At 37.6% G+C, this 14,901-nt stretch overlaps 1 protein-coding gene across 3 annotated transcripts in view; it reads right to left on the bottom strand.

The window, feature by feature from the left end:
* atp2a2a (ATPase sarcoplasmic/endoplasmic reticulum Ca2+ transporting 2a) overlaps positions 1-14,901 on the bottom strand; it is a 26,990-nt gene extending 12,089 nt beyond the window's left edge. The window contains exons 1-8 of one of the 3 annotated variants that reach the window (XM_067394504.1): positions 14,704-14,901; positions 14,427-14,581; positions 11,306-11,323; positions 11,138-11,220; positions 9,266-9,370; positions 8,951-9,089; positions 293-373; positions 127-212 (exon numbers count right to left, since the gene is read on the bottom strand). In XM_067394504.1, coding sequence (XP_067250605.1) covers positions 127-212; positions 293-373; positions 8,951-9,089; positions 9,266-9,370; positions 11,138-11,220; positions 11,306-11,323; positions 14,427-14,544 — 630 coding nt within the window. In that variant the 5' untranslated portion in view covers positions 14,545-14,581; positions 14,704-14,901. The remainder of the gene's footprint in view (positions 1-126; positions 213-292; positions 374-8,950; positions 9,090-9,265; positions 9,371-11,137; positions 11,221-11,305; positions 11,324-14,426; positions 14,582-14,703) is intronic. The other 2 variants (XM_067394505.1, XM_067394506.1) reach the window with 2 other exon arrangements.

Genomic DNA, 14,901 nt, shown 5'->3' with positions numbered 1-14,901 from the left:
CGGAACTGAAACCTGTTTGCATCACTGAATCAGTATGTTCCCGTTTATTACTGTAAAGCATTGAAACAATCTGTATAAAGCACTATATAAATAAAAGGTGACTTGACTGAAGTCCAATTTTCTTACCGAGAACAACATGTTCTTCTTGTCCTGATTGACGGCACGGGGATCAGGCACGGGGTCGGTGTGCTTAATGACAGAGACAGACTCACCTGTAAGGTGGAAGAAATAAGAGTAAAACACACAGCCGAAATAGATGATACACCCACAAATGAACCAAAAACTTGGTTACCTGTCAGGATAGACTGGTCCACTCTGAGTGTGGTGGACTTAATTGCAGAGAGACGGATATCGGCAGGTACCTTGTCACCCACTAGATAATAAAATACAAATAATAAGATATTTAGAAAATATTAAGTTAAATCATCAGAAAACAGACAAACTCAGTTAAAATTGCTAATAAATGCATAGATGATAAAAATAAAACTTTGTCTCTTGCTTGCATTAAATTATAGAATACAAATGCAAATCATTTTTTTTTTAACCACATGACTCATTTTACAGATAAAAACTAAATCAAAATACTGTATCTTGTTTTGTCTTAAAAAAGTGCTTTTTTTAAAGCAGAAGTTAATTTTTATCTTCTGTAAAATTTACTAAACAAATAAAAATGAAAAAAGTCTGAATTATGGCGCTCATATTCTAATTTGCACTCCATCTGTTTGGCGCGTTATCCTAACTGCGTGTTTTATGACACTGCAAGTGTCAGAGAACACAATGTTCAGAAAGCATAACCTTAAATCGTCTTGCGCCACTGACTGATGAAAAATCTTGGCAAGATGAAACATGAACCCAAAATCAAATTATGATCTTTAATCAGATCAACTAAACCCATTTGCACAGTCATGAAATAAAAAAGGACTTAAAATGGGAACCAGAGAGATAGTGTGTGCTCGCCCATCCAGAACAAAACAGACATGCAAGCTCATCTGCGCCCTTGAGGGTGAGAGAAGAAAATAGCATGAGGAGGAACAACGCTCCGCGCCAAAAATGGGAAAACTATTTTGATAGGTTCAGCGATACACCGATCAGGTTTAAACACAGAGACATGACAGCAGCTGCCCCTGCACTCGACAGAAAGAGTAAAGAGGGTTAACACCCCCCATGCTGTCAATCAACTGAGAGGTGTTGCACCCTCAGTGTATTCATAACTTATAACAATGGGGTTCAATAGCAGATTTGTGGAGCATGTTTGTCACAAGCTTCCCTAGGCCACACTTGTTGGGATAAGTACTTAATAAAAGAGTGTCTGCTGATCTGCTCATGTTAAACATTAACATGTCCATCAGAGAAAGTCTGGGGAACGTGCCCGGCCAGTATGCGAAGCGTGGCAGCATTTAAAAAAAAAAAAATAAAAAAAATAATATATATATATATATGGCAGGGCATGACAACAATGGATGCTGTGTGGCCTTGGCACCGATCATCACACATGTGCGTGCAATAGGATCTCTGTGCTGTGGATTAACGGGCTGTCCTTTCGCCACGATCTGCGAGGAGCTACACCGGCAAGGTCGCACATGATGGCAGTGACGACTTTTCTCAGAAAGACTTAAATGGAGCTCAATTGCCAATTTCAGCCACCTAAATAGGGAACGAATGTACACAATGAGGTCCAGTTACCAGAAGGTCACCCAGCATTGTTCACTGGTAACTAGAGAACGAACAAACTCATACAATATCTCTTGTAAGAATGAGGTTTTGATCATTGAAGAATTGATCTTGAGGTTGTCTGATGGACAAACCATGATTTGGAGGTGAAGAAGTGAAGATGTTACAGATAACAGTTCAAGAAGTTGGTGTAATGCAACAAGGGTTGGGCAAAAGTCAAAATTTAATAATTGGTTGCTTTAAAACTCATTCAACTTCTTGTGCTGTATGGCCAATTCAAATTCTCATAAGAATTGCAATGAAAGGAAGAGGGATATACTCTATTGCAATTCAAAGAACTTACAACACAGGTAATGCATTCTAAGAAATACTGTTCTACAATTAATAGCATTGCTATGAGATCTAGCAAAAACTCAGATTCAGTGCAGAATCCTCTGTTATAAACCACCTCAGATCAAACGGCACTGATGTGGAAACCAGGAGAAACATTGTACCATTTTTGTACTTAAAAAGGCACAATATGTAATTTTCGCCACTAGAGGTCGCTTAATCAAAACAAAGGTGTAGCTTGATTGCGTTTTGATTTTGCGGAATCATGGGAGGTGTTGTCTTTGCATCCACAGCCAGTGGAAAAGAATTGGACGGGGCTCAGGACGCGTCACGGCTCGAGAGCAGTGGAGCTTTTATTATGCTGCAGTCACCGCTTCTGCTTCTTCCGGTCAAGCGTATGTGGGGTAACGCAGTGCTGTTTTATCATATTAGATACATTTGTGTGTTGAAAGTTGTTATAGCAGCTGCCGAGCAAAAGCATAGTGGCACTATGAGACACTTGTTGCACACTGCAGTAAGCTAGATCGATATTAGGCATGGTAAAATATGGTACTCGCTGTAAATCAAGAAAACAAGATTTAAACAATAAGACTTATTGTGCTGAGCAATATAACATGATTAGTTTTCTGTCGATTAATGTATTCAAGCAGTTGCTCACCCGTCTAATAAAACACATAATATATTAAAAAGTCTTCGGTATTTCCATGGTTTATACAAAATTTAAAAAAGAAATCGAGGGTCACACGAGTATGATGTCATTGATAGGCGACACACAGACACAGTCTGTGTCCTGGTTAAAATTACATGAATGTTTAAATCCAGAGAAATAAGCAAACATTTGGGATAATGCAAGTACACAAGTCAACAAAATATATTACATTATTCTAGTGGTTTTGGATATGTTAAATCCAAAAATCTTACATATTGTACCTTTAAGCATTTAGTAGGAAGTGCCACAATTTGCACAATTTTAATTAATTCAAATTTGAATTTCACAGGTGATATATTTGTTAAGCACTGTATGCATACAGTATTTTAGACATAGTTCCATCTAAGATCAGTCAATTTGTCCTGAAAGACCTTTTATGTATTGCTGAGTGTCTCAGCCAAAAACAAACTTTAAACAAAACAAAACTTTAAAAACAGTGAACTTTTCGAAGTCTGTATGTTGTAGCCGTCTACTGTCGAGTGGAAGGGGTCCAGATCTAACAGCTGTTCCTATTGTTCACACAGAGAGATGACCTTATAGGGAAGTGCCCATGATGTGCCACCCCTTTTCCCCTTCATGCAAATGCTTTCACATTGGCCTTACCCTTACCCATCAGCATAGTCTGTACTTTGGGAATTCAAGCACCCAGGCGGCGTGGCATGCAACATTCTGCTGGACCTGGTAATCATCGCCTATCACCGTGGCAGGGGCCCGGCAGGTGTTTGATGCCCTGAGGCTGTCAGCAAGAATCCACAAATGGCTGAGTTAATATGAATGAGAATAAAGGAGATACTAGCCATTTATCAATGTTGGGGTTGGAACAGGTGTCCAATAATTCACACCACACTTCTCTGAGTGGTCAATCTAAACCAGTGATTTGTAGATTAGAGATTTATGACCTTTTTATAACCAATGCACAGCTTATAACTGTTATTTTGATGTTTAAGCGTCCGATAACTGATATCGGACATGTCTTATAACTTTAATAATTTATTTTATTTTTATATTGTTTTTGACATGATAATAGCTATAATAATTATTATTTTTTTATTTATATACTGTATTACATTTTTTTGTGATCTAAATGGTTGCAAAGGTGTTAACTTTGTTTTGTGCCGTTTGTGTTAAGCATGTAAAGTTGACCTATTACGCCCCTTAGTCTCTAGTGTCCCCAGAATGTGTCTGAAGTTTCAGCTCAAAATAACACCATTTGTGTGTGCGTCCCTTTAAATGCAAATGAGCTGCTGCTCCCGGCCCCCTTTCCAGAAGAAGGCGGAGCTTTAACAGCTCATGCTTCGGTTGCTCAACAACAACAAAGCTGGAGAATCAGGGTTTATGTTAATTTTGGAGTGATGTCACCAACTCAGGAAAAAGCTTGTAGTCCCTAAAAGCAGTTTGTTGGAGTCCTTAAAACTGATTTCTGTAAAAGAAAATATCTTCCTTTGAGCATAAACAACGTCTGCAAAGTTAAATGCAAACTGCAACATTACACTAACTAAAGTTTAAAAAAGCGAAATCATAATCAATGACCCCTTTACATGTTGTTATATTAAGTTACCCGTCAATACTATTGTTGTGAATATGTGAAAGAGAGCTGTCATCATACAAGATGATACTTTTGGGGTGTCCATTTGAGAAAAGAATATTGAATATGGAGAAAGACCTTTAATCAGTTCGGTTAAAAACTTTTTACCTGAAAAGTGGAAGTAAGATTTAAATAATTAGATTCTTTTCTTCAATTGGCCACCCCTAAAATATGTGCAAGTATGATGACTGTTCTTTTTCATAGAATTCAGCTTTAACATAAGCGTCATTTTTTAACTTGATCCAACAACCTCGAGATCCCCTACAGCTCAGCAGTACCCTGCCAATCAGATCGCTATTCTGTGATGACATGTGGCAAGCAAAAAGCAGGGATGTTTGTTTGACCCCTGCGTCCTGCGTCGCTATAACAAGCAGAGGAATGAAAGCCGTGACAGTGCGGTGTTGCTGGGGGACTGACGGAAGCATAAACCTTTAAACAAACCCGCACCGCTTTCCGACCCCGACCTCCTCCTGTAGAGGGTTAGGTGTGAGCTATTTTACCCTGCTGATTGATGCATGCTGAAGGTATTTTAAGATACTAAAGTGCTTTATCATATGACGGCTGGAATGCATGCATATACTGCATCTTCCTTTCCATTGTGTTATTTCTTGATCTTGGATGCTCCATTACTAGTTCAGTATTGAGCTGAATATGTGGCGAGTCCTTGTGTGGGTGTTGTGTAGGGCCCTTTTGCTGGGTTTGTTCTGGGCACTCCGTGCTCTTTGAGGGCAGATGAGGAGGCTGTATGCGTACAGTGGGCGGATAGATAACTCTAACAGCTCAGGGGTTTGGAGGTCACTCTTCTACCTGGAGGCCAGATACGCCTGAAATAGCTCATTGCAGGGGCTTTTTTGTATATGCATACTGATAAATGCTGCTATGTTCTGGAAAGTGTTTGTTAACAGTGCCATCGGGCCTCTCTTTATTCAGTTTCGCTCTAGCTGAGAGCTGATTCATGACTTGACACGTCATTCTCACCTTGTGGTACGGGTCTGCATTAGTCAGCAGGCACAATTAAGCATCTCTTTGAATGCATCCATCTAACTTGAATTATGGACATTTAAAGAAAGAAAGTCTTAAGCTTCATTATGTACATTTTCATCTAATCCACTGTTTCATTCAGGGTGTGCCTTGTAAAACATGAATTGAAAATACCTTTATATTGGGTTTCAATTTTTCAATTTTAACTAAATTTAATCTGAAGTAGTAAGAATTGTGATTTGAATTTAATTAAAATGAATGAGATTCATTCAATGTTTGTCAAGAAAAACTGTTTGAAAGTTGTGGAATGTTTTATTTTTAAGCTTTTGAAAATTTTGTGGCACTTTCTACTTCATTCTTCAGTACAAAAAGTGCTCAAATTCTGACAAAAAAAATATTTCTAGATGATCTGATATAATAGCGATTTCATAATGTCTAAATATAAATTCAAAAGCAAAACATAAATATTAGGCAGTGGAAATGGCTAATAAGCCAGTAAGTGCTCCTCTGCCTCCATCTAATAGTTACAGTGGAGATTTCATGTCTTTTTATATTTAAATAAAAGTGTTTTTTGCCACCAAGTGTTTTCCTACATCTTTGAAACTTTTAGTTTTACAAAGGAGAACAATCTTTGAAAGATGAACAATTAATGTTTTTGGTCATCAAAACAACTTTCAACACACAAATGTATCTAATATGATAAAACAGCATTGCTTTACCCTAAATACACATGACCGGAAGAGGCAGAAGCGGCGACTGCGGCATAATAAAAGCTCCACTGCTCTCGAGCCGTGTGTCGCGCTAATCTCTCATTAGCAAATCGCTCCAGCGGCCTCGTTCCGCTCCAATGGCTTTCAGCCACACCCTGCTTCATACTACAGTAATGTTAATAAATCTTTAATACATTAGCTCATGCATGAATATAATTTCTGCCCAAGTCCCATCCTGATTCTTTTCCACCGGCTGTAGACATGAAGACAATACCTCCCATGATTCTGCAAAATCAAGGCGTCATCAAGCTACGCCTTTGTTTTGAATAAGCGACCTCTAGCACCAAAATTTACATATTGTGCCTTTAAAATAAAATTTAAGTTGGATAATATTTTGAGATTTGAAGTTCTGGAAAAAGCCGTCCTTGAAAAGTGCTTGAATTTCAGTCTCAAAAAGATTGTCAAAAAGGTCAATTCATGCATTCCCTGAGAATCGAAAACCACGAGCTTGCCGTTTGTTGAGCACGCTCTGTTGTTAAAGCTACAAGCTGGATGGATAGGTAAATAAGTAGACATTTACATATAATTTTATTTTTCCCACAATTTTGTTTCCTGCCCATGAGGACAATGCATGAACATGGAGGGGGTGTAATATTGAAATTGTATATAAAACAGCCAAAAAAAAAAAAAAAAAGCCTTAAGTACACTAGTGTTTAGCTGGTCCCAAAGCTAGAAGACATAGATTAAAAGAAAAGTAAAAAAAAAAAAAAAAAAAATCCCCAAAAAAATTCAGATTTCATGGGGTCTTAAAGTAATGAAATCATTGAGTTTACATTGAAAAACAATTGCATTTAAGCTGCTCATATACTGTACCAAGAATTACCCTCACAGAAGGCATTACTCAAGATTACACCTGCGGTTGTCTTTTATACCAAAACACCTTGGCTTAGAATATCAAAGAGCATTGTAAGTTATGCTAATTAAAGCATCAGATGTGCACTGAGAGGACTGCAAGGTGGCCCACATGCTGAGCTCGGCCCTGCGCAGAACTGATAGGCTGTCAGGGTGCCGCTGGCATCATTTGTAATTCTGTTCACGACTAAACTGGTTACAGTCCCAGAGTCCTCTGCAGCGGGTGTGCTGAGCTGAAGCTCGGACTGCGATATGCTCACAACCCACAGCAGGAGCAGAGACAGAGAATCAGAGACAGAAAGAGACACCACAGGAAAGCACTTTAAACATTCAGCACAGATGCCACCACAGCGCAGAATCAGCCAAAAAGCTCAAATCTGTTATCACGTTCCTATGCGAGCACGGACTGAGACATTGTGCAGAAGACGATGTTCAGACAGTGAACTTGCGGATTTTGACAAATTTTGATGACAAGAGTTAATATGAATAAGACGAAACAATTTTACCCACGTTTGGGCCTAATCACTAACCCAAAAACAGCACCATTCCACAATGACCTCTACAAGGTGACTTTGCAGTCTGTCTGGATCATATCTGACGTCACAGGCTGCAATTCTGTGAGACGCTGCAGAAGGGGTGGGCTCAGAGCCCAGGGCCGGCACCTGTCATCTGCACCATTGTCACTGCGAGTTATAATTAAACCATTCCATAATCTGAACAGCCCATCAGTGCTAAATATAACCTTTACCACTTTGGACAAAAAAAAAAAAAAAAAATACAGCACCAGTTATACTGCAAAGAGTTAAAGGTTAAAACATTACTGATAACAATGCCAGTTCCTTCATGCATCAGATGACCACATCCATACCCAGAACCACAACCCACCATCACAGCTTTCAGTTCAGTTGCTTTTCAATCTCTCAAGAAACCAGGGGCTTCATCTACAAAACAATACGATCTGATTTGATCCTACATTAATTTATAAAAGCAGAAACTGGATGCATAATTAACAGAAATAAAACCAAAATGCGATATGACAAACTGTGATGATCAAACCGCAAAGGCAGTGATTTAATTAGACTTGTAATGAGAAGCGACAAAAAATGAGTTGTCAACAAAAGAGTAGCCCTGCGGTTTTCCACCAAAATAAAAGCTTGATGGTATAGCATTTGAAAAAGAAATTGGACAGCCATAAATATCAGTATTGTAATCAAGGTTGTACTGTAAAAATTTTTATTTTTTACAGTGAAATATTGCAATAGTAATTTCTGTAATCAGTTTGCTGTTATTATTTTATAGTCACTGATATTTAAAAAAAAATAATTATATAGTGATATATAAATCACAAATGGTGCAAACTTTTATTTCAAAAGAAACTAGATTTTTTTTGTAAATGTATAATGCACGCTAAATGAAAAGCAGGCATACTAACGTTTTTCCGGTTATTTTGTAATATGTAATTTTTGGAGCAATTTTTTTGCGAATTATGATCAGATAATGATGTGGAGTTAAACGTTGTACCTATGATTCACTGATTTTAAAATAGTTTGTGATTTATAAAGCAGGATGCAGGATCATTCTCTACATGTATTTATTAATGAGGCTCCAGGTAATTAAAGAATATAAAAAAAATGCTATTTTTCACACTCTACATTATTCATTTGCAAGAGCTCAAAAATTTGAGATATTATTGGGCACCAAAAAAAAAAAAGCTCAAAAACATGAGAAGCAAACCAAGAGAGCAAACACTGTGTCCAACGGGTATAGATATGCTTCTGGGCAGAGCATGAGCACTGACGAACATGTGATGAGGACTGACGCACACAGTCCATTGAGAATCAACAGGTGCAACCAAAAATACCTATACTCGTATAATGGAGCTGTACGGGGTCCATACAGGGACAGAAGAGCTGAGAGGCTGTTAGTATCTCATGTAACAACACATAAGTGCAGTGACCTTGCTAATAACTGTATTCTGAGAAATAACTGAGGCTGGACTGAGTGCCACTGTGATCACATTGTCTTCATCGTGATATAAAATGCAACACTTACCAGCGACCTCCACAATGTCTCCAGGAACAATTTCTTTGGCTTTGATCCTCTGCACACTCTTCCTGTCCTGACGGTACACCTTGCCCATCTCTGGCTCATACTCCTTAAGGGCTTCAATGGCATTTTCTGCATTACGTTCCTGAGATGGACAGAATCAAACTTATAAAAAAAGGTTTTTTTACTGGGAAAATGTGCAGTAGAGTTTGGGATGGAACTTTCAGATGTGAGAAACCTTATTGACAACAGTCATTATTTTTGCAATTGTGCATAAACTACACACTTTGCCTGTAATGATTCAAAATTCACGATACTGACCTGCCAAACACCTACGATGGCGTTAGCTATAAGAATCAGTAAGATTACAAAAGGCTCCACGAAGGCAGTGATTGTTTCCTCTCCCTCTTCAAACCAGGCTAATACCTGCAGGAAAAAAAATGTCATGTCACAACACATCTCACTAGATCTAATCAAGCATTTCACATTCAAAACACCCTGTGGATATTTCAAGACCAGTAGATCAAGATTCTAGACAAGACATGCCAGTGACATTTGCTTTCTCATAATGGATTCAACGCAACCCATTTACATATGATATTCTGTTTGGATTACATAAACTGAATGACTTTAAACAAGTTTAAACATGAGGACTTGACAAAGCCAATCGCAGCTGTATGTTTTAGTGACTGGAAATAAAACTCTTACAGCTCACTGCAGCCAAAGCATCTTTTCTTTCCCTCATTTTGATACATTATTGCATATGAACTCCTCCTAAAATAAGAAACTGCAACATCTATTTACTTTCCCTCATATCATTAAGCACATAGCAACTTGAAGGCACTGAAGTTTTGCACCTTTAAAAATAGATCTGCATGATCTGTTTGATATAAAAAAGTCCTTACATGCATAGCATGGAGGTCAAATGTAGTGATTGAAGCCTTCCAATCAACATCTTGGTGGTTTTCTCAAGAGACAGTCGAGTTACTGGTTTGTGGTAATGAGAGGCCTACAACTGAAGGTCAGAGGCCTAATTTGGCCTGCTGAGATGCCCTCTTACACAGCCAACTACGAGACAGCTGTCAAACCACAGACTCCAACACCTCAGTATCACTCCGCTGAGCGAAGCTGGCATAACTCTCTACTTCCACCAGACCAGCCAGTTTCATCTCATCAGCTATGTGAATGCATTTTAACCAATGCTTTTGGGCAGCCAAAGCATGATAATCAACCATCTTATCCATACTTTCCTGGTTTATATTATGAATTAAATTATATTAAAAGTAGTAGCAATTTATAGGAATATATAAAGACTAAATTTCATGTGACACTGAAGACTGAAGTAATGGCTGCTGGAAATTCAACTTTGCCATTAAAAGGATCAAATTTTACAACAGAAACCAGTTAATTTAAATATATGAAATAAATAAAATATTTCTTAGTATTACTGTTTTTACTGTATTATTTTTTAAATTAAAGCAGCATGTAAAAGCCTTTAGTTAAAACATTAACTTATGTTTAATATGTATAGTAAATTTGCAGGAATTAATATCTTTAATTTAATATCAAATATATATATATATATATATAATTACTATAAAGGCATTACTATTTTCACATGCTAAGGCAGATCTTTAACCACTAGACTACACCACCACTACATTAAACACTGAGCCAATACAAATTTGACTATGGCCTGACTATCCAACCCTTTCAGCCACGTGTCTTTTCATTTGGTGGTAAATCATCTCGGCTAATTCAAGAGGTCCTTAAACCTCAGCTGTAAAGCTGCAGTGTACTACGAAGACGTCTTGTTTGGCAGCTAGTAACAGACACTCAATCTCAATGAATGCTGTTGTCACCATTCCTAAGGAGTTCCGCTTCCTCAGCTGTTTAGCCCTTATGATCCGCGAGTAACCCAAGACAAGGCGTGCAAGACTCGGGGAGCTAACAAGACATCTTTACTTCCACAGCTCTTCCGGATACCAGTCGGTGTCTATTTCAGCGTAAGCCAACGCTGTGGTTTGTTTTTAGTGTAAAACAATCAACACCTGACATGAATCAGTGCTGAATCGCATGTGAGAAGTGGCTAACCACTCTATTTACAATCAAAGATCGTTTCACTCAAAAAAATAGTGTACAAATATAATGACTGCAGAAATCTGCCAGAAAATGTTACCGAAATGTACTTACAAATGATATACAAGCTGCCAGTAGAAGAATCCGCACAAGTAAATCTTCAAACTGCTCGATGACAAGTTCCCATATAGATTTTCCTGTCAAACATCAAAATCAAATGTATCAGAATCACATTAGTACAACAATGATAACATCATGTTATAGTTTAAAAATGAATATTACCTTCCTCAGCAGGTAACTCTGTGCGGTTTATTGAAGGATATGAAAAAGACAAAGTATAACGTTACAAAAACAGACAGTGAATACATTCCCAAACAAACTGATTTGACATTGACTAAAACACAATTGTCAATTACATTAAGACCTGTGAGGATTAAATTGGTCTTCTTTAATTAAAAAAACATTATACACAAGTCTTATATTTGAGAAGTGATAGTTACAAACAGTAACCATCTTCATGTCACAAACACTTTCCAATCTGAGAGGAAAATTTAAAATTGTGAATGAATATTTGGTTCAAATCCTAAAGAGTGAATATCCGGCTCCTCTTTGAGCACATGCTGTGAAATGTATATATAAGCCGTTTTGAGCCGGCTGCTGACAGGAATATTTTCCCATCTACGTTTTCATACAAACATGATCCTGTTAAACTGATAAAAGAGGAAGACTGGAGAGTGGCCTTAGCTATGCTCGCTTTGATTTTACAGAAACATAATAAAGCGGGAGAGATTTAAACAGGTCTTTCAGCTAATTTGCGTGCTGGAAGGGCCTGTGTGTGCCCGTCTTCCACCTTGTCAAAGTCTAGGGAAAATGTGCATGGCAAGCTGTTTTAACATTTTTTTCCTTTAAAACTTTGTTTGCACCACAATGTACTAAAACAGAAAAGTTTTTTCTTTATGTTTATCAAATACAGATGACAACATTGTCAAAATGATCCCAGTTCAAATACACATGACCTCACCGTTTTCACAAATTCACATTTTTGTAGTTTACGCAGACGATAACTGTATCGCTTTAAAAAACATGCACTTTGAAACCTGTTTTCAAAGGTTTTTGTTTTCAGGCACCCAAAAATCTTTTGTCGTGTAAATGAATGGCACATAACACATACGTTTTCCATTTTTACTTGTCTCCATGTAAACAAAACAAAAAGTTTGTGACAACAGTGACGTATTAAATGTTCAGTCTATAGGAGCTTTACAAAGTGACATCGCCAACTACTGGCCTGGTAGCATAATACAGCGTTGTTATTCACTTTCGCTGATCCGTGTGAATGTGGAACATTTTAACAATGTTGTTGTCTGTGCGCAAAACTTTTCAATAACAAAGTTACCATTTTTCCATTTTTAGTACGTCGTTGTCATGTAAACATACTCCAAGTAGTATCCATCTAATGCAATAATCACTCCTTTAGGGCTGCACAATTAATCGCAATTTAATCACAATTAAACCGCACACAATTTGGCAAAGGCTGCGATTATTTTATGCAGAGCTTGTCAGAGCTGTACGGCTCTGTGATCAGTAGTAAATGCTTCTCCATCTGAAAGCTAGAGGGCGCTCTCGCACAGAAAATGCAAATATGCCCTATCGCAGAAGTAGATAGCACACATCGTTCCAGGGAATCCCTATGAGCATCATTCTACCGCTGTTGCTGAATAAACAGAAGATTGAAACGCTTTGATTGATTAAAGGTGCTCTATGTAAGAATGACAGCTAGTGGTTGAAATGGGTACTGCAGTCCAAATTCTAAATATTGTTTGCCTCCTCCTCAGGCCAGTTTGTGGACATGCAAGTTTGAAGACATGCAACAGGAGCAAGCTCAACTGACACTAGAAGGTGAGGAGACTTACACACTGCAAGATAATTAGTTGATTTATAATGAGTTGATATTGCATTTTAATATGCTTCCATTCAAAGAGATTTTTAGATGGATGCCGAGGCTTTTTAGGTCAGGTAAAATCTGCGATCTCTGACCCGGTTTGTTCGCTGGCTTCCATGGCTGCAATTCGCTGCACGCGTTTTCCGCCAACTGGCAACCCGGGGTGACAAAATACTATTGGGTAAATTGGCAAACATGCGGTCTTGCACAGATCAAAACAAAAACAGAAATTCCGAAACGGAACGCAAATTTCAAAGTTAAAATAACTGGTGGTAGCAATGGTTTTCAGAGAAACGAATATGTGAACTCAGCATGTTAAATATCTGCAAACATATTATGGTATTTTTATGCTTTAGTACAGTCAAAAACTTACATAGAGCACCTTTAAACATGGCTAATAAACACACGACTGCTTTATTCTGTGTAAAAAGCCACATCATCTCACAGAAGGATGCTCAACTGTCATTATGAAGTGAGTTTGGAGTTATTAAATGTGGTCTTTTGTTGGACACAATGTTAATAAATGCTTATGTTTGGAAAGACGTTTGATGCGTGTTTTCAAATACACATTATAAGCCTCTCAAACTCGCAGTGCTTTCAGATGGATTAGCATTTGAAGCCATACTTCATTGACAAGCTGCGCATAAAAAAAAAAAAAAAAAAAAAAAAAAATAATAATAGCAGCCTTTGGGATTTCATAATCGAACTGAACCAAATCGTTTAAGCGTGATTTCAATATTATTAATTCGATTTTTTCAATAGTGACTAAAATCTATTCAATTAGTCACTACACTTCATTTGTGTGCTACTTATAATTGTTAATTAAGACAAGTAACTATTCCATTGTTATTGGTAACTATTTTAAAAATTTAACAAGTGATATTTATGAGGATCTGTAGTCCAATTTTTTGCTGGAACCTATTTTAGTTTTACTAGTAACTATTCGTTAGTTACTAGCACTTTTCTTTTTTTCTAATTGCTACTATACATATTCCAATTTTTTTAGCACTTATTGATTGTAACACCGATCCTATTACTGGGATAATTTCTATAGTTCATATAGAACTATAGCTCACTAGCTTTAATTTTTCCTTGTAATATGTAATGACGACTTAGAAAGACTACTAATATCTTACTAGTAAAATTAAAAACGCTGCAAGTAACAACTGTAATACGCTACTTGTGACTAAAAAAATTTAAAGTCACTAAACAATTAGTTCTAGTAACCTAATTAACAGTTACTAGTGGAACTGAAAAATAGCATAGAACAGATATTATTTTATTATTATTATTATTATTTTTTAAATGAATGTTACACCGGCTTGCCATGAAGCGTGTTTGATGACGTCAGCTGTTTCGAACGCTCCTGCCGGCTGATTGCAACAAATGTAACAAATTCATGTCAACTTCAACGCGTCTGACGCGCGTCGCTGTCTGTGAAGAACACAAAAATATCAAACGTACCGTTGAGACCCCATTTTTCTTTCTGCTTTTTCACCTGGTCTAAAGTCAGTCCCGTGCTCTCGTTGACGCTGAAATAACTATAAACTTCTTCCACACTCTTGGTGTGAGCGTTCTCCATGGTTAGACTGGAATAGAATCCCGCTCACGATATCTGCCTTGGTCAAAAAAATAAATAAAAAATAAAAATAGATACGAATATGCCTATGAGTGACACATACATTCACATCCAATGGGACACAATGAAGAACATGTGGAAAGTTGAGACGGGCAAATGCACCTTCCAATAGTCTTATCCAAACAGAGTTCTTCTATCTTCTTCTTGTTTCCCAAATAACTGGGATTCGGTGGAAGCCAAAAGAAAAGATCCTTGCTTAGTACATCACACTCAGCCCTCGTCCAAGCCTCTGCCTGCCTGGAAATGTGACGGTCGACCCGTTTCGCCGTGCTTCTCTCCCGTTCAGTGGTGATGGAAGCG

This window comes from Chanodichthys erythropterus, chromosome 9, assembly GCF_024489055.1.
Source record: "Chanodichthys erythropterus isolate Z2021 chromosome 9, ASM2448905v1, whole genome shotgun sequence".
NCBI classification, from domain to species: Eukaryota; Metazoa; Chordata; class Actinopteri; order Cypriniformes; family Xenocyprididae; genus Chanodichthys; species Chanodichthys erythropterus.
The sequence above is the reverse complement of the archived record's forward strand: the minus strand, read 5'-3'. Positions and strand labels throughout refer to the sequence as shown.